A 24,961-nucleotide genomic window follows, 5' to 3' on the forward strand; every position below is an offset into this window, starting at 1 on the left:
TTTGAACCGTACCTTTTTGGGGGGAGATTTTTTGTAATTGGTATGTCCCCTACAAAAAATAAAAAAAAGAACATTCCACTGAAAATGTACAAAAAATGTCAGAATGTAATAAATTCCGATTAGAACGGACTTCAACTCCCCTGGGTATATACAAGATATGAAAGCCATACAGAAAAGGGAAGCGCGTTAGAAATTATCTGTAAAAACTTAATCACTCCATCACAAGCCAAAATATCAAATTATAGTTAATTCCTTTGGAAATGTGGTCAAAATCCACACCAAAACGGGAACATCTATAGACAATTTTATACTTTAAGGATTTTAATCTACCAAATCTTCTTAAATGTCAAAGTTGAAATAGTTTCGTGGATAAATGTGACTAGGATTATCAAAATACCCAACATTAGTGGGACCTATATATTCAATGTTTTGCTAACGGAGCTAGAACCCATTGTGAACTAAAAATGGCAATTTTTCGAAAAATCCGCGGAAAAATGTGGCAAACATTATCAAAACACCGAATATAGGGTGGTACCGTTATATGGGGCATATACAAAATCGTGGACCTATACATACAATGTTTCGCTACCGGAGCTAGAGCCCATTATCACCTACAAATACGAAAAAAAAAACGTGCACCGATATATCTAATTTTGAATGCCAACCATCCTAGTTACAATACAAATTGTTCTGACAAATTTTGAAGCTCTATGTCAAATAATGTGGGCTGTATCGTGATTTCAACAGACAGGCAGACAGACAGAAAGACGGACAGACATCGTCAACTCGACGTAAAATTTTATGCTGATTATGAATATATATACTTTATTGGGGCAACGACGAATATTTAGGGATGTTACAAACGAAATGACAAAGTTAATAGACTCTCCTTATCAATATATAACTTAAGTTACATGTCTCTACATTTAGGAATCCGGGGCCCGTGGTTTGGAGGACCAAAATGAATTTAACAACGAACTCTATCATTGGCACCCAACGTTATTTTGAATATAGGGTTATTTTGAAGAAACAAGTGATGATTTTATTTAGCTACTAAAAGTCTATTCCTGAATAGGTCCTCCTGAAATCCTATCGAATTTTTGAAAAAAAAAAAAAAAAAAAATAGAAATGGAAATGGAAATCTGGCGCCCAACGTAGTTTATTTTACGGGGGGGTTTTAAATATTTTATGACCTATTGAGAAGCAGATGCCCTTTTTTAGACAGGTACAACAATACAAAGCAATGTATCTAGATTGCGGGTACAAAAAATATGAAATATGGCGCCCAACGTAGTTTATATTACATGGGGGTTTTAAACATTTTATCACCTATTGAATAGTAGATGTCCTTTTTTAGACAGATACAAAAATATAAAGCAATGTATCTAGTTTGCAGGGACAAACAAATATGAACATTAACTCTATCACAATTGAAATCGACTCCTCCTGGCGCTTAACGTAATTAAGAAGGCAAAATATTTATCCACAATACTATCGGCTACATGGTTATCACAATTGAAACTAACCGATTTTGGCATCCAACGTATCTTTGAATTTGAGATTTTAATCGATGGAGGTCAGTGTATATAAAATTTTCAATAAGGGAAGGTCACTGATTTGTGGTGAACAAAATAGTTTGTAAATGACAGTCACTGGCGCCCAATTTAATTTAGAAGGCATTGTATTTATCCGGTCATATGAGGCCCTGTGATTATTAAAATATATTCAAACTGAAAGAGGACACAGAAAAGTTTCACTAGAATTTAAAATCCTAATAATTTTAAATCCTACAATAAAAAAGTGAATTTTATCATAAGAAAAATCCTCAACCTTGATACCAAGTCAATGATCCCAGGGGCAAAATATTAAAATTAAATTGAAAATTAAAGAATTCTCATGGCGCCCAACGTAATTTTGAAAGTGTGGATTTTACTGAAAAAAAAAGCTATAAGCTCTTAAAATTTATAATCCCAAAAATGCTGCTTATAAATACATACCTTTAAATCCTAAAAATACGTTTGTATATTCTTATTTTTACTTTAAGCCACTGTATGTAATTTATTTAAAAAAAATTGATGCAAATATAATACACGTGTCATGAAAAGGGTTTCTTTAATTTTTTGTTTTTAATAAGCTTTACTTTTGGCATTTTGTTTATGACATTTAATGTTGTTTTCTTTAAGAGTTTAACTTTTCTTGTTAGGTTAGTTTTATTTTAAACGATTTAGTTAAAGCATTATTCTCAGTTGGGGTTTTCTTTTCTTTAGTTTTTTTTTTTTTTTATTAATTACAATAATTCATAGCTTGTGGTTTCAATATCTTTAATGATTTTTTCTCTTCCCTTCCATTGTTTTTTTTTTTCCTTTAATAGTCTTCCATTTTTAATGCTATACGAGTTGCAACTAAAACTAATTAAGTATTTCTTGTTTTTAATTTTTTTCTCTTTTCCTTTAGAATAATTATCCATGTAATAATATATGTTTTTTTAAACTTAAAAAAATACCTTTTGCTCTCAAATCATTTGTTTTTCCATTTTTTTTTTTGTTTTTTACTCAATGACTGTTTAAATTCTAGTTAAATATACATACATATATAATCAGTGTTGTATACATATATACTGCTATCAAAAAATACTTTCATTTTTATGTGTGTGTGTGTGTTTTTTTTTAATTTTCTTTTTTCTTGATTTTCTTTCTTAAGTTTTATTTTAACACATATACATTAAGAAATCTGAAAAATGTTGTTTTTATGTATTTTTTTTATAAATAATTTTAATAGACCTTTTTTCCAATTTGGTGTTTCCTTTCGAAGGTTGTGATACCGAATTTTTGGGATGTTTTGGAAAGAAAATAGTTGGGGAGAGATGCAGTAAGAAGTTTTGGAAATGTAGTTTTTCAATAGAAGTTAAATTTGCCGTCGAATAGGCCTTAGATTAATTACGTTGGGCGCCATAAAACTATCGACTATATGGCCCTTAAATTTATGGATCACGGGTTTGTTTTTGGGGGGAACCATAATAATTCTATCAAAATTGAAACCAACCTATCTTGGCGCCCAACTTTAATTTGAAGTTGAGGAATCATCAAAAGAAAAAAAATCGGGGATCATATGATTTTACAAAACAGAGTGCCACTGATTTGTGTTATCCAAATATAACCATTGCTTACTTATTTTAATTTTGCATGGGGTCTTTGAACTTTTCATGACCTACTTAGTAAATGATGGGCTATGTCTGAAGGGGTACAAAAGTAAAAGGCAAGGCTTCTATTTTATAACGACCAAAAATTGAGTCTCTAGGCGCTAAGGCAAATTTTGATGGTGGGGATTGGACGCACAATTGGGAATGTTATTACCGATTTTTAAAAGATATAAGTGCTATTAAAATTTGAAACGGAAATAATATTAATATTGAAGTAAAAATATGACAATTGGCACCCAACATATGTGCTATGTTTAAAAAAAATTGTATTAGGGGTTGCCACTGCTGTTGGTGGCGATTAAAGTAAATGTGAGAATTTTTGAAAATTGACTATTATTTTTAAGAGGTGGATTTTATTGATGAAAACTAGTATGTATGTAGTCATGGAAATTACAGTTTTATGGGTCCACTTTTATGAAATCGAATAAGGCTGGCGACCAGCGTCATTTAAGTAGTTACGTATTTGTTGCATAGAAAAGAATATGAAAATATTTGATAAAACAATCGAAATCAACTCCTATTGACGCCCAAAATAATTTTGTAGCTGACGATTTTGGGTATATAATCATCTAGCTCTGGCGCCCACCTTTTTTTTAGAAAGAAACAAAAATAAAATGCACAATGGATTCTATGAGAACTAAAACTAAACTATCTTGGCGCCCAACATTATTTTAAAAGGCTTTTTCGATACAAATCTGTTCTAACTGATCCTTGAATTGGTCCGTCTGTTTTTTTTTTTTTTTTTAAGAAAACGGTTGGCGCCCTATGTAATTAAAATCAAATACTCCAGGCGCTCATTGTAATTTGGAAGGTGAGGATTTTAGAAAATCTGTTCTAAATGACATTTGAATATGTCCGTCTGTTTTGTTCAAGAAAACGGCTGGCGCCCAATGTATTTAAAAGGCAAAATATTTGTTTGTGTCAACAGAATGCTGAATAATTTAAATAAAATCTTCCTGGCGCCCAATGTATTTGAGAAGGGGAGGATTTTAGAAATGGAATCGTCAACCTCTGTCACAAAAGAAATTGACCAATCCTGGCACCCAACGTAGAATTAAAAACAAATATTTTATCGGTAGTGACGAGATGGACGAATAATTAAGGTTACGAAAGTTTGATAAGATTATTTTGAAAATATATTTATTTTCGTTGTTTCCAATGAGGAGCATTGGATAATAATTTGTAATTGAAACTGGCGCCCAATATAATTTAAGTGTCACGCTGGCGCCCAACCTACATTTAATGATTAAATTTTTTTAAAATTAGTTGAAACTGGCGCCCAATATAATTTCAAATTCAAAATATTCTAAAATAAATCTGTAATCTGTAAATCTGTAATTTGGACTCAGGAGATATTGATTTTTTTATCGACGAATGAAATTTTAAAAATTATTTCAAGCAAAATTTAAGTTGAATTATATTGGCGCCCAATGTAATTTTAAAAACGGACTTTAGTCACAAACGAAATGACACTCTTAATTGGAAAACTTTATAGTGGCTTCAACAAAATTGAATTCATATTCCATCCAAATTGGATCCAACAAATTATAGTCAAAATGCGTACTTTTTATGTGGAATATTTAATCTCTACGGAGTAAATATTTAATATCGATCCTACAGAGTACTATTTTGGAATCCAAAAGGGTAAAATTTCTTAATACAAGATATTGCCAGATATTGGGATTAGCTCCACATAACATTAACTCCAAATTATTCGGCCCAATTACGGTTGTCGTCCTATAGTCCTCGTCGACTTTATGTGGAAGTTGCCATCGCCGTCGCTTCGATTACGGTAAGGTATAGAAGCGACATCAAAAGTTTGTCAAAATTGTTGGCAGCGGCGAGTGCTAAGGCAGTAAACAAATATATTTCCATTGCCTGACTCCAAGTAAGTACATATTTTAATTAAAATATGTGCTTAAATTATTTTTAATTAAAATTTTTGGGTCCAGAGATACTCTCCTCTGTGACCACTTGTTAGATAGGTATTTTTCAAACGATAACTATATTGAAAAAATGCTTAACTCTTGAAAAAATTTCAAAAAATCGAACAGTTTTTACTAAACTAGAGTTGTTTCAACTGGCCACAGCATTGAGGATATTAGTAGGAAATGAGTTCAATATTTCCAAATTGTTTTGCTGTTGTTATTTTCATGGTCAAATATCAAATACAAAATGGTTAAAATATTAATGTTGGCTAAAAATACAATGTCGTCACAATTTTTTACGGCGACAGATATTCTATAGAAACGACTTCACGTCGACTGTTTCGTCTATGATAATAGCAATCATTCGTCGCTATCGACAAAAAACGACAACCCCAATACCGTTGTTCATTTTTGACGACGACTACCGTAATCTAACCTTTTTTCGAATATTAAGGAATAATTCGAAACAAATAGCAGACGAATTCGCAAAAATATTTACTTCCGGTACAAATTTTGTACGTTTCTCAGATTTTGTCTGCTTTGTCATATCATATAACAGATTTTTTGATAATTTAGATTTTAGGTGAAGAGCGAAAAAAATCAGCAACGTTTTTTGGAGTCCATTTAAACCACCAAGAAATATGGAATCATATCATGATTTTTTTTTTTTTTGTGAATATTAAATGGCGCCCAACGCAAATATTTAATATAATTATATTGTGGCGCCCAACGTCAGTATCAGAAGCAAATGAAAATATCAATTTGAACATAAGAAATAACCTTGGGGTTATAACCCGGATATTTTATATAAATATTCATTTAAGATATCCATAGAATTATGGAAGGCCTTTTCAACTGAATAACAAATACACCCCCAAACTTTTCTACATTTTACCTCTTCCCAATTATATCATCCCCTAAGTACTCCGAAAAAAAAATCCCGCATCATTTCCCCTTCGTTAGCGAAAACATGTAATCATATTACTGGATTTTCAATTTCCCAATTTTGGGTATTCGAACTTACATCTAATAAATTTTGAAATAAAAATAAGAAAAAATTTTTTGAAAACAAAAAAATATTTGCTTGCATTTTCATTTTTTGGAGTTTTAAGTTACTACAATAATCGCATTGGTTGATATCGTCTATATATATATAGTACGCCATGTTATATTTACCAAACAGGCGGTGTTGTATTGTTGTTGCTGTTGTGGTACAATAAACATACATATGTATTAATAGTATTAAGTTGCCTTGATCTTAATTAACTTGGTTGTTGTTGCTTTTGTTATTGGTGTTGTGGATGGGTGTGATGATGATTTTGTGATTGGTGTTGTTGTTGTCCTTGTTGCTGCTGCTGTCCTTGTTGTTGCTGTTGCTGCTGCTGAGGTGGTCCAAATTTACTAGTTATCTTATTGGAGACATTAACAATAGCCATTTCATGTTTTGAATCCATATCACAATCATAGAGACCACTGAGAGAATCTAAACTAAGGAGCCTTGAACTGGCACGACTCGACACAGATGTATCATCAACATCGGGAGCATTATATAAAGAATTGACATCGGATAAAGCACCTTCGGCATCGGTTAGACCAGCCTCATTAAGTAGAGAGATATTTTCCAAACCCGGCTCATCGGTTATGTAACCGGTGGATTCGGCACCGCCTGTAAAAACGAGGAAGATAATTTGTATTAGATTGTCAGTAGAAATGAAAAAAATGTGAGGGATGAAAAGGGATGTAATAACAGAGGTATTTTCTCAGCAAAAAAAAAAAAATAATTCCATCAAAATTCTTCAACTTTAGTCCTACCAAAGTATATATATTCTTGATCAGCGTAAAAATTCTAAGACGATTTAGCCCTGTCCGTATGTTGTAATCACGCTAGAGTCAAAAGGAATAATTATAGGAAGCAAAAACTTTAAACAGATCAGGCTTTTGTCTGCAGGCAGCTCAAGTTCGAAGATGGGCTATATCGGTCCACGATATGGTATAGCCCCCATATAACGGTACTTCCCAATATTCGGTATTTTTTTGATTTTAGTCCTATTTTTAATGGAATTGTCTAAAGATGCACACAAAGAGTTTCTTCTGACTATTTTACCCCTGCAAGTGAATTGTCTATATAGATCCACGATATCGTATAGACCCCATACAACTGTACCCCCCAATTTTCATGATTGTAGCCAAATTTTTCAGTGGAATTTTCTTATAACCCACAAAAAGGAATTCCTTATGAGTAAATTACCCCGTGTAAGAGAACTGTCTATATAGGCCCACGATATTGTGTATACCCTATTTAACGGTACCCCCGATATGCGGCATTTTCATGATTATAGTCAAATTTATCAATGGAATTGTCTGAAAATCCACACAAGGTGTTTCTTCTGAGCACTCTACCTCTCGGAAAAGAATTGTCTACATAGGTTCACGGTTTAGTATAACACCCATATTAAAGTACCCTCAGATCTTAGGTATTTTCAAGATTTTATCGACATTTTTTACCGGAATTGTTTCAAATTTCGTATTTAAAGTTCAAAGTGGGTACTCCAACCTTTGACCGAAAATTGTGTGTGCAGGTCCACGTCTATACGTCGTATAGCCACCATATAACGATACCTCCCTATATTCAGTATTTTTTATGATTTTAGGGACATTATTAACCGGAATTGTTTTAATTTTCGTATTTGCAGTTCGTAATAGGTACTTCAACATATAACCGAAAATTGTCTATGCAGGTCCACGTCCATGGGTCGTATAGCCCCCATATAACGATACCTCCCGATATTCAGTATTTTGATGATTTTAGGGGACATTATTAACCAGAATTGTTTCAAATTTCGTATTTGAAGTCCGTAGTAGGTATTTCAGCCTATGACCGAAAATAGCACGTCTTCGTATAGCCCCCATATAACGGTCTCCATTTCGACTGAATTTTTTTTAATGTTTCCTTCCAAATGGTGGAGTGTATAAAAAGTTCGGGTCTGCTGAACTTAGCTGCTTTTTTACTTATTCTTTTTACCTTGGACTAAAAGTCGACTTGTAGCTAAATATCAATTTTGCTTCCCAACCAAAGATAATCTTCATTTCATGTTCTTTGAAGTGTTGCCAACTGTCGATATTTTAGAGCACAAATATAAATAACAAAATTAAAACACGAAAATCATTGCATACTTTGAGGCTCGTACGAAAGACAAGGTGGACTAATAATCTATGAACGCAAAATCGATTACGAAAGGTCGCCATTGCGTTAAACTATTAAACTATACTGTTAAAAACTCGAAGTCAGAATCCATATTTCATATGAGTTTATGCCATTTCTTCTACAAAACATAATTTTAGAGGGATAAATCAGGAGCATTTTTTATATGGGCGCAACTCTGAAACAGGTTGCAAAAAAAAAAAAAAAAAAAACAGTGAAGAAAGCCTTAAAGTCGGGCGGGGCCGACTTTATGATACCCTACACCACTTTGCTAATTTAGTGGAGTTCCGCATAACAATTTAAAGTTTTTATGGGAGAATTCAATCAAACACGATATGATTACAATTATAATTTAAAGTTCAAAGGACTAAATATGCCGAAGCATTTGTATCTTTTAAATTCGGACTTGTATTGCCCATTTGGTGCAAAATTAATTTGAAATCGGATTAAAAATAGCTATATCCACATCGGAACCGCTGTCGATAAAATTAGGCAAAAATATTTCTGAGCTGTATTTGATATATTTCCCTGAATATCGTTGTTACGGAGTGCATATTACGGCTATGGGTAACAAATATAACAAATCGAATGAACAGTATATATGGGAGCTATAGCTATATCTGAACCGATCTCCACCAAATTTGGCATACTAGCTTCTAGACTAAATTCGGTCGTATGTGCCAAATTCCATCCCATTTGGACAAATATTAGACGTTTGGTGCACAATAAATGGTAAATCGGACGAAGTTATATATGGGAGCTATATCCAAATCTGAACCGATCTCGATAAAATTTAGCAAATGTATTTCTGAGCTGTATTTGATATATTTTCACAAATATTGTTGTTACAGAGTGCATATTACGGCTGCGGAGGACAAAAATAACAAATCGGATTAACAATATATATGGGAGCTATAGCTATATCTGAACCGATTCCGATCAAATTTGGCATACTTATTTTCAGGCCTAACTTGGTCGTACGTGCGAAATTTCATACTATTCGGACTGATATTACACGTTTGGTGCACAAAAAAAGGCAAATCGGACGAAGATATATATGGGAGCTATATCTAAATTTAGACCGATTATCTCCAATTTCAATAGTGTTCGTCCTTTGGCCAAACAAATCACTTGTGCAAAATTTCATCTGGATAGGGCAATAAATGCGAACTGTATGTACTTTGTTTACAAAAATACATGGACAGACGGACGGACATGCATAAATCGACTCAGAATGTGATTCTATGCAGATCATCAAAAGGAACTATGGGTCTATCTCGTTTCCTTTTGCCTGTTACAAACAAATGCACAAAGACATAATACCCTGACCACCTTGTGGTGTAGGGTATAAAAAGTTCCACGCCAAAAAAAAATGTATGGCCAAGACCAATGCAATAACTAAAATCAGGGGGAATGATAATTTTTAGAAAATGTTAAAATATGCGTGAGATAGCAGATATAGTCGACCGAATAAGTCCATGTGAGCTTCTCAAGTTATGATAACTCCTAAAGTTTAACTGCTTAAACAGACTATGAAAAAATACCTTCTTTTCCACCCCAACTTACCTGTTGCCTCTTCCCGACAATCATCATCTGACCATTCCGATTGACTCTCCAAATGATTCGAGTCCATCGATTGATGATTATGATGACCGGCACCATATTTGAGCTCATCATTTATCACATTCGTTTCCAGTGAATCCAAACGGTGATCGTGATAATTGCCGCTGTTTGCACCAGCGCCGCCGCCGCCACCACCATTTAGCAAACCTATATCCCTGTTGTCAACTCCACCGCCGCCGACCAGTGCCTCTTCGGGACCACACTCATGATCTTCGTCGTCGTCGTCGTCGTCATCATCATCATCTTCCAACCCCTCCCTACCTCTGCAACCATCATCATCATCATCCTCGTCATCACTGCGATAATGATTTACCAATTCCGTGGGTGGCAACAGGCGTTTCTTTCGCACATCGCGACCCACTTCATCATCTTCGAATTCTTCATCGGCCAAATTATCTTCGGTATCATCGCGCTCATCATCCTGATCGTGATTGTTGACCAAATGATGATGATTGTTTCGGGTGGGACGTGAATGATGATTATTATGATTGTGATGATGATGATGGTGGTGGTGATGATGATGATGCCGATTATAACGACCATTCGACTTTGATTCGCCCGCCTCCTGCAGCTGATCGAGACTTTCGTGACTCTGATCATAGTCTTTGGAACGTGGCCGTACTCTGTGACGATGATTGTGTTCTTTGGTGGATGCCTGCGACGATGACTGTTGCAAGTGGTGGCCCTGTGCTGGTGGCAGAGGTGCCGTCTGCTGAGGAAAATTGTTGTAGTTTGTACCATTGGTTGAGGTCGAGGATTTATTGGTCATGCTGTTGTGATGGTGGTCCATCATGGCCAGATTCAATTGATTACGGGTCTCGTGTAAAATTTCACACGACTCCGTGTCCGATGTTTGCCTATAACAAGAAGAAGGGGTTGGAGGGGAATGATTGCGGAAAATAAATTCTCCAATATCTCGTCACTACTTACATTTGACTGGATTCTGAGGGATTCTTGTTGCGGGTTATTTCCTTGATAGCCTCTAGACCCACAGGATGTTTGGCAATCATAAAGCTTGTACTAACAGGTATCTTGGAGCCCTGCCTGTGTCCACTGGTGGGTGAGTTTAGCTCTTCCAACATTGTGACTGCCATGGCGGTGGTGACATTCTTCAGATTGTTGTTGCCACTGAGAGGTGTGCTGCCGCTTAAATTACCATTGCTGCCCAAGCTACCGCTGCCTCCAATACCGGCGGCCACATTTAAGCCATTGGAACTCAGTTTGCTGTTGCTGCCCGAATAGCTGATGTCAATGTTGTTGCGGCTACTGCTGTTGCTGGTCGTGTTGCCAGCCTCAACATTGCCCAAGGAACCAGAAGTGACATTGCCACCCGTCGACGAAGAGGCGGTGGCAGCTGCAGAATTGTGGTTATTTGCCAATCCCCTTGCCCTCGAAGATTCGTTTAGCAGTCTTTGCAATTCCCTCTCAAATGGTGACTTGGTGACATTCTGGTTGCCACTACTGCCCGATGTTGCCTGGGACATGTTTGCTGTCTTCTGACTCTGTGCCAAGGCCAAACGATCCTGATACTCGAAACTGTTACATGAATCTCCCTTATTTTGTGTGGTGGTGGTATATTGGCCCTGACTCTCAGTGGTGGAACTGACCTCAAAGTCCTTCAAGTTCGACATATCAATGACTGGTGAGGTCGGATCCACTTGTATATCGCATGGATATAGCCATTGAAGGGCATTGCTGCCATTGTTGCGATTGGCCATGTGATGACTATTGACTGCTGCTGCCGCTGCTCCTCCTGTTGCTATTAGACGGTGCGGCGAATCTTCTTCACCCTCACCCTCGGTGGTCTTGGAATAGCTCTCATCCGAAGAACTCATTGAGGGTGAATGTGGTCGGGAGCTGAGGTCGTCGGTGGAAGACATTTCACGACTCTCTTCCAGTTCGTTCGGTAGTTTCGGTAGTGGCTTCATGTAGGAGCGTAGAAGAGGGGTATTCTGTTTTAGACTCGTTGTTAATGTGGCAGGTTTGGGTGGTAGGGCTGGTAGAGGAGGCTGGGGCTGTTGGGAGTACAGAGGGTATTGTTGTGGTTGTTGTTGTTGCTGTTTCGATAGCGGTAGGGGTGGTTGTGGCTGCTGCTGGGCTTGGTATTGTTGGAGTTGGTGTTGGATCTGTTGCTGTTGTTGTTGTACAAATACATTATTGGGGCACATATAACGAGGCGGTTCATATTTAGTGGGTGTGTGATGCATTTGTTGTTGTTGTTGTTGCTGATGATGCTGCATTGACATTATCTGGATGTTGTTTTAGTTTGTGTGGGGTGGATGGTTAACACACAGAGTTTGTTTGTTGATTGCCAAAGCAGCAAAGCAGTTGCAAGTCACATACACACACACGCAGACATAGAGACACAGACACAACATTTATTGTGTGGAGACAGACAGAGAGAGATGGATGGATGGAGATAAATGGGGAAACATCGTTTACGTTTCAGCGTTTCATGTGGTCAGCATGCAAATGATGAATGGATGTTTTGGTATGGATGGATTCGAACATTATCGATCGTTATAGGTTATTTACGAACAAGAAAAGAGAACATAGAAAACAAAATGGAACATTAAAAAAATTATTTACAAATTAAATGTATAAAAAACCTTCACCATTTCAAATTAAATACTTTTTCTTTTGACACGAGGTTATGAGATCATTAGTTTGAGTAAAATATAGGATGCAACTAAGATAGAGGTCAAGGAAAGTGGGGTAAAATATACGAGGAGGAAAGAGGGGAAAAATGCAATATATTCTAAGAGAAAAAATTGTAGAGATACATGTGGTAGACTCTATTGGACTTGAAGAGTTTTCATTTGTGGGACACTACAAGGGGTCTTTATAAAAACTATTTGGGAAGAGTGCAATTAAAATGTGAAAATTTTAAGGGGTAATAGTGAGCTTTTTTCGGAGAACTCTTAGAAGTTGCTCATACCTTAAACAATATTTGACTTTCATTGATGTCACCGTGAAATACATTTCTCACTGATCTCTGTATAAATCCTATAGGTACATAACACTATAATATTTACGAAACCGAACTGATATCTGTTAAGTACGATGTTTACAAATATCTAAAATACCAGTAAGGAAAAGTTAAAAGCCGGGCGAGGCCGACTGTATGATACCCTACACCACTATGTATATAGTAGAGCTCCCGTAACAAAAGAATTTTTTGAAGTAGGTCATACCACCTATCAACTTTTGGCTTTAGAGCAGTTTTAGTTTTGTTTCAAAGGGAACTAATATATGGGAGGCATATCCAATTTTGATTCCATTTTCACTACATTTGACGGAGACATTTTAATCATTTACATCAAATAACATTGCTATAGAGTGCATGATATCACTTCGAGAAGTATTATATAAAAACCAGTAAAGAGAGTCTTAAAGTCGGGCGTGGACGACTTTATGATACCCTACACCACTTTGCTAATTTAGTAGAGCTCCGCATAACAATTAAAAGTTTTTATAGGAGAATTCAATCATACACGCTATGATTATAATTATAATTTAAATTATAATTAAAAGACATGTAGTGCCCATTTGGTGCACAATTAATTTGAAATCGGATAAAGATATATATATATAGGGGCTATATCCAAATCGGAACCGATCTTGATTAAATTTGGCAAAGATATTTCTGAGCTGTATTTGATATGTTTCCCTGAATATCGTTGTTACGGAGTGCATATTACGGCTGCGGAGGACAAAAATAACATATCGGATGAAAAATATATATGGGAGCTATAGCTATATCTGAACCGATATTTACGAAATTTGACATACTAGCTTCTAGACTCAATTCGGTCGTATGTGCCAAATTCCATCCGATTTGGACAAATATTAGACGTTTGGTGCACAATAAAAAGTAAATCGGACGAAGTTATATATTGGAGCTATACTCAGATTTGGACCGATCTCGATAAAATTTATCAAATGTATTTCTGAATTGTATTTGATATATTTCCCCAAATATTGTTATTACAGAGTGAATATTATGGCTGCGGAGGACAAAAATAACAAATCGGATGAACAATATATATGGGAGCTATAGCTATATCTGAACCGATTTCGATCAAATTTGGCATACATATTTTCAGGCCTAATTTGGGTGCATATGCAAAATTCCATACAATTCTGGCTGATATTACACGTTTGGTGCACAATAAAAGGCAAATCGGACGAAGATATATATGGGAGCTATATCTAAATTTTGACCGATTATCTCCAATTTCAATAGGGTTTGTCCTTTAAGCCAAATAAATGATCTGTGCAAAATTTCATCTGGATCGGGTAATAAATGCGGACTGTACTTTGCTTACAAAAATACATGGACACACGAACAGACGGACGGACATGCATAAATCGACTCAGAATGTGATTCTATGCAGATCATCAAAAGGAACTATGGGAGATGTGGCTATACCTGAACCGATTTTCTCCGAATTCGATGTACTAGCTTCGAGACTGAATGCGGTTGGATGTACCAAAACTCAGGTCATTTGGACTGATATTGGCCATTTGATGCACAATTAACCAGAAATCGGTTAAATGTATATGGGAGCTGCATGTAAATCTGATCCGATTATTACCAATTTCAATAGGGTTCGTCCTTGGGCCAAACAAATATTGTTTGGAAAATTTCATCTCAATCGGATAATAAATGTGATCTACATTTGGTTCAATCAATCCATCGACTCAAAAAATGATTATATGAAGATCCTGAAAAGTAATTATGGGTCTATCGCGCTTCCTTCTCCATGTTACAAACAAATGCACAGAGCCCTAATACCCTTACCACCATGTGGTGTAGGGTATAAAAAATAAAATATTACCAAATTCGGCAATTCTTATTACCGAAGATCTATCAAAACATGATGTGTCATATTTGAACTATATTGGGTTCTCCCTTCCCAGCAAAAGTGATTTTTATACCCTTCACCATACATAGTATGGAGGGTATATTAAGTTCGTCTTTCCGTTTGTAACTCATCGAAATAATAATTTAAATTTTGCACAGATCTGTCTTTTGTATGCAGGCAGGTCAAGTTCGAAGGTTGGGCATATCGGTCCACGATATCGTATACCACCGATATTCGGTATTGTATGATTTTAGCCAATTTTTTGTTTGTTTTACAATCCACAAAAGGAGTTCCAGGTCCCCGATATCATACATCCTCTATATAAGGGTACCTCCCGATATTCGGTATTTTGATGATTTTTGCCACATTTTTCAACGAAATTGTCTACAAATCCTTACAAGGAGTTCCTTGTAAGTACTTTATTTTCAAGAAGAGAATTGTCTATACACGTCCACGATATCGTTTACTCCCCATATAACGGTACCCCCCGATATTCGGTATTTTGATGTTTTCGGCCAAATTTTTTTTATGGAATTGCCTTTAAATTCACACAAGGGGTTCCTTCTGAGTACTTTACTCCCTAGAAGAGCATTGTCTAGATAGGTCCACGTTTTAGTATAGCGCCCATATAACGATACCCCCAGATATTCGATGATTTCATTATTTTTGCGATATTATTCACCGGAATTGTTACAAATTTAGTATATAAAGTTCGGAACCATTACTACAGCCTATGACACAAATAACTTACGCAGGACCACGTCTTCGTATAGCCCCCACATAACGGTTTTCATTTGGATTTTTTTTTTTTTTATTTTTCATGTTTCTTCAGCCTATGACACAAATAACTTACGCAGGACCACGTCTTCGTATAGCCCCCACATAACGGTTTTCATTTGGATTTTTTTTTTTTGAAATTTTTCAAATTTTTTCCAAATAGTGGAGAATATAAAAAGTTCGGCCTGACCGAACTTAGCTACTTTTTTACTTATTTTTATTGTAAAATTTTGAGTGAAAAGGGTACAAGTACGGTAAAAACATTACGATATTTCAATTTTGAACCAAATCGCATACTCCCATCGAGAGTTATCGAGCGCACACACAGACAGAGGATGGACAAAGCTAGATTTAATTCCAAATGTACTGAAATTAATTTCGCCCAAAGAGACCTAGGATGTAATATTTTTATTTCGATGGGGTCTCATTACATAGCCTCTGTAGCCAACGACATCTAGGTCGATTTCAGGGACTAAAAGAATACAACATGGATGGATGGACAAAAAAATTCCCATATTGATTTTCCTCTCTGAAACATTGAATAATGTGGATCCGAGACCAACAAACTTTAGAAGACGGGAATATAAAATACAATTTAAAACCAGTAAAGAAAGTCTTAAAGTCGGGCGGGGCCGACTTTATGATACCCTACACCACTTTGCTAATTTAGTAGAGCTCCGCATAAAAATTAAAAGTTCATATACGCTATGATTATAATTTAAGGTTCAAAAGACTGAATATGCCGAAGCATTTGCATCTTTCAAATTCGGAATTGTATTACCCATTTGGTGCACAATTAATTTGAAATCGGATAAAGATACATATGGGAGCTATATCCAAATCGGAACCGATCTCGATAAAATTTGGCAAAGATATTTCTGAACTGTATTTGATACATTTCCCTGAATACCGTTGTTAGGGAGTGCATAATACGGCTGTGAGTAACAAATACAAAAAATCCGATGAACAATATATATGGGAGCTATAGCTATTTCTGAACCGATCTTCACCAAATTTAGCATACCAGCGTCTAGACTCAATCGTTCGTATGTGCCAAATTCCATCCCATTTGGACAAATATTAGAGGTTTGGTGCACAATACAAAGTAAATCGGACGAAGTTATATATGGGAGCTATATCCAAATCTGAACCGAACTCGATAAAATTTAGCAAATGTATTTCTGAGCTGTACAGGGTTGCCCATATTCGACGGACCCATCTGGCAACGCCATAACTTTTGACAGAGATGTCACATCGCTTAATGACATACCGCGTTTGAAACGTCAGTCCAAGCAGATTTTTACCATGAACCAATACAGGCCACGCCAGCGCTCTGAAATAGTTGAAATTTACAAGAAGTCAATTGTGAAAACTCAACGTGCTTTTAAAACATTAAAAACTGTGAGAAGTGCGCCTTCTAAGAACACCATTTTCGATTGGTAAGGCTCTTTCTAATCCGAAGAGGCCATATAAAAGTCGACCAAAGCGATCGGCCGAGAATATCGCTGCTGTACGAGCCAGTGTTGAGAGGTCCCCAAGAACATCCAAAAAACGCCGTTCTCAGCAGTTGGGCATGGCTCGGTCCACTTTACAACGGATTATTCGCATTCATTTGCATTTGTTGCGGTACAAAATTCAATTGACGCAAAGAATGTTGCGGACAAGCCTCGTCGATTGGAATGGGCCCAAAGGTCCGTCGAATATGGGCAACCCTGTATTTGATATATTTCCCACAATATTGTTGTTACAGATTGCATATTACGGCTGCGGAGGACAAAAATAACAAATCGGATGAACAATATATATGGGAGCTATAGCTATATCTGATCCGATTTCGATAAAATTTGGCATACTTATTTTCAGGTCCAATCTGATCGTACGTGCAAAATTCCATACCATTCGGCCTGATATTACACGTTTGATACACAATAAAAGGCAAATCGGACGAAGATATATATGGGAGGTATATCTAAATTTTGACCGATTATCTCCAATTTCAATACGGTTCGTCCTTAGGCCAAACAAATGATTTGTGCAAAATTTCATCTGTATAGCGCAATAAATGCGAGCTGTACTTTGTTTACAAAAATACATGGACAGATGGACGGATATGCATAAATCGACTCAGAATGTGATTCTATGTATATCATCAAAAGGAACTATGGGTCTATCTCGTTTCCTTTTTCCTGTTACAAACAAATGCACAAAGACATAATACCCTGACCACCTTGTGGTGTAGGGTATTAAGATTATGTGTACATATATGGAAGAGATCCCACCTCTCCTGACTAAGGCAACAGTGTACGTCAAAGGATGGGTCAGTAAATTCAAAGAATTTCGATTTCCAAGCGAGAAATATGGAAGTGAAATGAGGGGTAAGGTGATGCGACACACTTTACGCTATGTCTAGACAATATCTTCGCGGTCAGTTTGATAAAGACTAAGGAAAATGCCATTTGTATGGGAGTTCCTTCAAATGTGTTATACTTTTGACATGGTGTGTGAGTTTAAATACTACGAGAGAGCTAATATAAAATCCACAACTACTTAAACAAAATAAGCATATGACCCTAGTTTACTTTAAATAAAAAAAAATCGATATATAAACAAGCTGGTGGGATAATTCGACTATTAGGAACTATTTTTACCATCACCGGTGAGAGGGTTATTACTTTGGCATTCAAATTCGTGTGTAAAGGTTAGTAAATTTTGTCTAAATGCTTGACCAAAACCTATTTTTAAAATGATGTGAATTTCTTTCATTCATTTCCATAGCCAATTGCAATGTGAGAGTGGGTGCTCAGTGTTGGAGATAACTACAGGAAGATTAACTACTATGTACTAACAATTTACTACTTGAGAGTGGATTTTCATAACAGATATTCTTCAGTGCCTGGGTGGTAATCATCACTACAATCGTCTTCATTATCATTATCTTCATAATTATCATCATCATGATCGTGATGATGATGATGATGATGAGGTTCTTCCGAGTCTGTATCGGAATCATCTATATAAGAACAACTCACCTTGGCCACTTGGGTGGCATGCAACAACGGTTCACTTTCGCGACAATTATTATAGTTCAGATAGTGACTATCGGAATTGTTGTAGCCATTTTGATTATTGAAATTGTTTTTGTTATTGTAATGAAATTGGTTAGAAGTAGGTGGAGGAGGAGTAGGCATTTGATGATGATTATTCGAGTTACTGTTACTGTTGTTTTGGTGAAGATGATGCTGGTGTTGTTGTTGTTGTTGCTGTTGTTGTTGATACAAATAATGATGATAGTTGGATGCTGATGCTTGCGGAGGATGTTGCGAAGAGGAGGAGGAGGACGATACATGCAGATCACGCATATCGCGTTTACCATTACCAGCTGACGCCGCCGCCGCCGACGCACCATACATAAGATTATTGAAATTCTCCAGCGGAGCATAGGGATCATGCTGTTGTAGCTGATGATTGTTTGTGTGTGAGAGAGTAGGAGTAGGATTATTAATATAATTATTGAATAGATGACGATTATTGCTAGGATTTTCAATAATATTAAATTGTTCACGGAACATTACCGAAGAAGATGATGTGGGGGCCAGAGGACCTGCTGTGGCTGTGGCAGGTTGTGCACTTGATGATGACAGTGATGTTTGGTGGTGGTTATGGTTGAGGTTATGTTGTTGCTGTTGTTGTTGTTGTTGTAGGTAGGCATTGGAATTGGCCAAAATGGATGACGATGATGAATTCGGTAATGGTGGTAGAGGCGGATGTTGATTAGGTGGTAGGGAATTAGGATTTAAACCCATGCTGCTCATAGAGCTAGACGAATGATTACGTTGATGTTGTTGCTGCTGCTGCTGATATCCATTGTTCCCAACGCCATTGGTGTAACCGCCGTTGCCATGCAGCTCCTCATTGCCATTATGCCCATTCTCATGGATATTGGGCAAGCCGCCATTGGCTAAAAATGGTTGTTTTTGTAATTTACTGTTCATTCGCTGTTGTTGTTGCTGGGCCAAATGATGCTGATGATGTTGGGGCTGCATGTGTTGCAGTAACAGCTGTTGTTCCTCATTGGAGTTTTTCATTAGCAAATTATTGGTGTTGTTGAGGGCGTTGACAGGATCCGTTTGATCCATATAGCCATATGTATCCTTCTTGACATTATATGTTTCCGAATTCATGTTCAAGTGGTAGCTATTATCCTGCGATTGTTTCTGATAATAGTCGGTTGCCTGTAACTGGGTCTGGGGTGCCGGACCACCGCCAAAGGCCGTGTTTGTAAGGGCACGATTGCCCAGCATGGCATTGCGCACCTCTCCATTCAAGGCATTACTGCTGTTGTCATTCAGGAAATAGGTGATCATATCACCCTTACCCTTGACCTTAATTGTGCCGCGGCATCTAAACGGAAAACAATTTAATGCGTGTTATTTTTTTAGTTCAAAAAAAGTCCAGCTTACTTGAATTCGAAATGGGAGCCTTGTAGGCTGTCCACAACTTCTTGTGTGACTTGGGTATAGCCCGGTATACCGGTCGAGTCCATGCGACTGGCCACATTCACTGTATTGCCCCAGATGTCATATTGGGGTTTGCGGGCGCCAATGACACCAGCTACTACAGGGCCAATGTTGATACCTTGAAAAATGGAGAGTTTTAGTAATTGTATAATTTTAATTTAGTAGAGAGAGAGAGAGAGAGAGTAAAAGCGGTATAAATAAAAAGAGAGAGACATACCAACTCTTAACATAAAATTATTATAGGAATGACTGTTAATCTCTTGCAGAGATAAACGCATTGCCTTAACATATTCCACAAGAGCGGTCATATGGCGTCGCACAGAATTCTGGTCATTGGGATTGATTTTGTATTCTGAGAAATAGAAAGAAAAAATTAATCATTAATATCGATTTAAAAATTTTTCATATTTTTATAATTACCCGGTATTAAGCCCACCACAGCCATGTAAGTACTGCCAACAGTTTTGATTTTATCAATGCCCAGAAAACGTTCTTCTTTCAATAGCTGAAATGTACAATTATTGGGAAATTTTTATTAATATTGGAAACCAGAATCAGGAGAATGCCTCTTACCTCATCAAAATCGGCTATAATTTCATTTAACAAACGCAAGCATTCCAAGCCCTGATCCGAACCATCCATTTCAGTGTAGAACTCATGGAAGTTCGGTACACTGGCAAATATGACACCCACCTTGGCATAGCTTTGATGATACAGTTCCTGTGAAGAAAGAAAGCAAAAAGTAAGGAATAACCAGTAGCGAAAGGTCAAAAGTCGGGCGGGGCCGACTATATGGTACCCTACACCACTATGCGTATTTAGCAGAGCTCCTGTAACAAAAAAGTTTATATTGGGAATTCATGTGAAGTACATCATACCAACTATGATCCAAATTACATTGATGTATATTGCATGATATGACTTCGATTGGATGAAGATGTATATCGAAGTTACATAAAATACCAACTATGGACCATATTTAAATACAAATCATGACTTTGGAGTAGTCATAATTTTGGAACTATATCCAACTCTGAATAGATTTTTAACAAATTTGACAGAGGTTATTGTACTTCTTATATGACTTCAATAAGGATAATATTAAATCAGTAAAGAAAGTCCTAAAGTCGGGCGGGGCCGATTTTATGATACCCTACACCACTTTGATAATTTAGTAGAGCTCCTCATAACAATTAAAAGTTTTTATGGGAGAATTAAATCATACACGCTATTATTATAATTATAATTTACAGTTCAAAGGACTAAATATGCCGAAGCATTTGTATCTTTTAAATTCGGACTTTTATTGCCCATTTGGTGCAAAATTAACTTAAAATCAGTTAAAGATATATATGGGAACTATATCCAAATCTGAACCGATCTCGACAAAATTTGGCAAAGATATTTCTAAGCTGTACTTGATATATTTCCTTAATATCGTTGTTACGGAGTGCATATTACGGCTGTGGGTAACAAATATAACAAATCGGATGAACTGTTTATATGGGAGCTATAGCTATATCTGAACCGATCTTCATCCAAATTTGGCATACTACCTTCTAGACTCAATTCGGTCGTATGTGCCAAATTCCATCCCATTTGGGCAAATATTAGACGTTTGGTGCTCAATAAAAGGTAAATCGGACGAAGTTATATATGGGAGCTATATCCAAATCTGAACCGATCTCGATAAAATTTAGCAAAGGTATTTCTTAGCTGCATTTGATATATTTCCCCATATATTGTTGTTACAGAGTGCATATTACGGCTGCGGAGGACAAAAATAACAAATCGGATGAACACTATATATGGGAGCTATAGCTATATCTGAACCGATATCGAAATTTGGCATACTTATTTTCAGGCCTAATTTGGTTGTATGTGCAAAATTCCATACTATTCGGGCTGATATTACACGTTTGGTGCACAATAAAAAGCAAATCGGACGATTATCTCCAATTTGAATAGGGTTCGTCATTGGGCCAAACAAATGATCTGTGCAAAATTTCATCTCAATCGGATAATAAATGCGACCTGCATTTTGTTCACAAGAATACATGGACAGACGGGCGGACGGACGGACGGACGGTCGGACAGACGGACTGACATGCATAAATCAACTCAGAAAGTAATTCTATGCAGATCATCAAAAGGAACTATGGGTCTATCTCGTTTCCTTTTGCCTGTTACAAACAAATGCACAAAGACATAATACCCTGACCACCTTGTGGTGTAGGGTATAAAAATGTTTGTTAGAGCAATAGAATAGTGTTGGCATGTTTGTTCGGGATACCGTAATATTCTGTGGTTGCAAAATAGTCAGACTTTGTCCCATTATTGTTGTTTTTTGATAAAAACAACGGACAGAGATTCACCAAGCCGAAAAGTTCGGTTGAATATGAAAAATCTATTCTGAGCAACAACCGTAAAATCGGATGAAAACGTATATCGAAGCTATATAAAAATCTGAACCGATCTCCATAAAATTTGGCAGAATAACTTTCAAGCTGTGCCTGATGACCGGTATCAAATCTAATTGCTGTGGAGGGCATATTACGCATGTGAGGGGCTTTAACACCGAATTGGGTGAAACATATATGTGGATGCTGCAGCTATATCTGAACCTATTTTCACCAAAATTTGAAGGACTTGCTTCTGAAGTAAGTTCCGTTGTAAGTGTCAAAATTCAGTCGGAAATGCCAACATCCAGTGCATTTGGGATGATATTAGCCATTTGGGGCACAAAAAACCTGAAAACGGATAAAAATATATATGGAAGCTATATCCAAATCAGAACCGATCTTGATAAAATTTTAAACACTTATTTCTGAGCTGTAGCTGACATCTGGAACCAAGGATTTTTGTTGGAGAGTGCATATTATGCATGTGAGGGACTTTAACAACAAATCGGAAAAAACATATATAGCAGCTATGGTTATATCTTAACCGATTTCCACAAAATTTGAAGTACTCGTTTCTAAGATTAACTCAGTCGGAATTGCCAAGACTCAGTTTATTTGGGCTGCTATATCCCAATCTGATCCAATTTCGATAAAATTTGACAGATGTAATTATGAGCTCCATAAGTTATTTGGCACCAAAAGATCATTGTTGTGGAGTGCACATTATGCATTTGAGGTATTAAAAACCCCAAATCGGATGAAACATCTATATCTGAACCGGGTTTCTACAAATTTAAATTACATATTTCTAGGAAGTATTCAGTCGGAATTGCCAAAATTCAAGTCATTTGGAATGATATTGGCTATTTGGTACACAATTAACCGGAAATCGGTTGAAGATATATTTGGGAGCTATATCTAAATTTAAACCGATTCTCACCAATTTCAATAGGGTTCGTCCTTGAGCCAAACCAAAAATTCCATCTCAATCGGATAATTTCAGATTTTTTTTTACCCTTTGTGGGGGAGGTATTTGATGGAATGGACCGATGATGTCTATTTTGACTTAGTACTGATGCAAATATTAGGATTAGCAAAGTTGGAGCAAAATCGGATTATCCTTTCTCTTTCTGTGCAATAAAATATTTTTTGAAAAATTTCAAAATTTTGTGGGGGAAAGTACCAGAAGGACTGAACCGATATTGTTTAGCAATAATATTGCGAAGTCGCAAGTTTGATAGTCGTCTGCTCTAAAACCGTTAAAACGATAAGTTAGGCTAGGCCAACCTTTTTATCCTCTATCATTTAAAACTTCGATTTATGACCAGATCGGCATCGTCATAAAATTTAGAAGTTCCGTTATATGGGGACTACTGAAAAAAATATGAAAATTACTGAAAATCCTGTTGTGCCATAATATACGTACAATACTAAAACCAGTAAAGAAAGTCTTAAAGTCTGGCGGGGCCGACTTTATGATACCCTACACCACTTTGCTAATTAAGTAGAGCTCCGCATAACAATTAAATGTTTTAATGGGAGAATTCAACATACACGCTATGATTATAATTATAATTTAAAGTTCAAAGACTGAATATGCCGAAGCATTTGTATCTTTTAAATTCGGACTTGTATTACCCATTTGGTGCACAATTAATTTGAAATCGGATAAAAATATATATGGGAGCTATATCCAAATCTGAACCGATCTCGATAAAAATTGGCAAATATATTTCTGAGCTGTATTTGATATATTTCCCTGAATATCCTTGTTACGAAGTGCATAATACGGCTGTGGGTAACAAATACAACAAATCGAATAAATAATATATATGGGATCTATAGCTATATCTGAACCGATCTTCACAAAATTTGGCGTACTAGCTTCTAGACTCAATTCGGTCGTATGTGCCAAATTCCATCCCATTTGGACAAATATTAGACGCTTGGTGCACAATAAAAGGTAAATCGGACGAAGTTATATATGGGAGCTATATCCAAATATGAACCGATCTCGATAAAATTTAGCAAATGTATTTCTGAGCTGTATTTGATATATTTCCCAAAATATTGTTGTTACGGATTGCATATTACGGCTGCGGAGGACAAAAATAACAAATCGGAGGAAAAATATATATGGGAGCTATAGCTATATCTGAACCGATTTCGATAAAATTTGGCATACTCATTTTCAGGTCCAATCTGATCATACGTGCAAAATTCCATACCATTCGGTCTGATATTACACGTTTGATGTACAATAAAAGGCAAATCGGACGAAGATATATATGGGAGGTATATATAAATTTTGACCGATTATCTCCAATTTCAATAGGGTTCGTCCTTGGGTCAAACAAATGATTTTTGCAAAATTTCATCTGGATAGGAGAATAAATGCGAGCTGTACTTTGTTTACAAAAATACATGGACAGACGGACAGACGGA

General features: G+C 36.4%; 1 protein-coding gene across 5 annotated transcripts in view; it reads right to left on the reverse strand.

The window, feature by feature from the left end:
- Positions 1–2,524: 2,524 nt before the first annotated feature.
- LOC101890662 (Ca(2+)/calmodulin-responsive adenylate cyclase) overlaps positions 2,525–24,961 on the reverse strand; it is a 320,493-nt gene continuing 298,056 nt past the window's right edge. For 3 of the 5 annotated variants that reach the window (XM_059119134.1, XM_059119137.1, XM_059119133.1), the window contains 9 exons: positions 20,688–20,834; positions 20,535–20,619; positions 20,332–20,466; positions 20,058–20,232; positions 19,170–19,998; positions 18,627–19,055; positions 10,883–12,201; positions 9,896–10,809; positions 2,525–6,793 (listed from right to left, as the gene is read on the reverse strand). In XM_059119134.1, coding sequence (XP_058975117.1) covers positions 6,414–6,793; positions 9,896–10,809; positions 10,883–12,201; positions 18,627–19,055; positions 19,170–19,998; positions 20,058–20,232; positions 20,332–20,466; positions 20,535–20,619; positions 20,688–20,834 — 4,413 coding nt within the window. In that variant the 3' untranslated portion in view covers positions 2,525–6,413. The remainder of the gene's footprint in view (positions 6,794–9,895; positions 10,810–10,882; positions 12,202–18,626; positions 19,056–19,169; positions 19,999–20,057; positions 20,233–20,331; positions 20,467–20,534; positions 20,620–20,687; positions 20,835–24,961) is intronic. The other 2 variants (XM_059119135.1, XM_059119136.1) reach the window with 2 other exon arrangements.

Source organism: Musca domestica, unplaced genomic scaffold (genome assembly GCF_030504385.1).
Source record: "Musca domestica strain aabys unplaced genomic scaffold, Musca_domestica.polishedcontigs.V.1.1 14, whole genome shotgun sequence".
NCBI classification, from domain to species: domain Eukaryota; kingdom Metazoa; phylum Arthropoda; class Insecta; order Diptera; family Muscidae; genus Musca; species Musca domestica.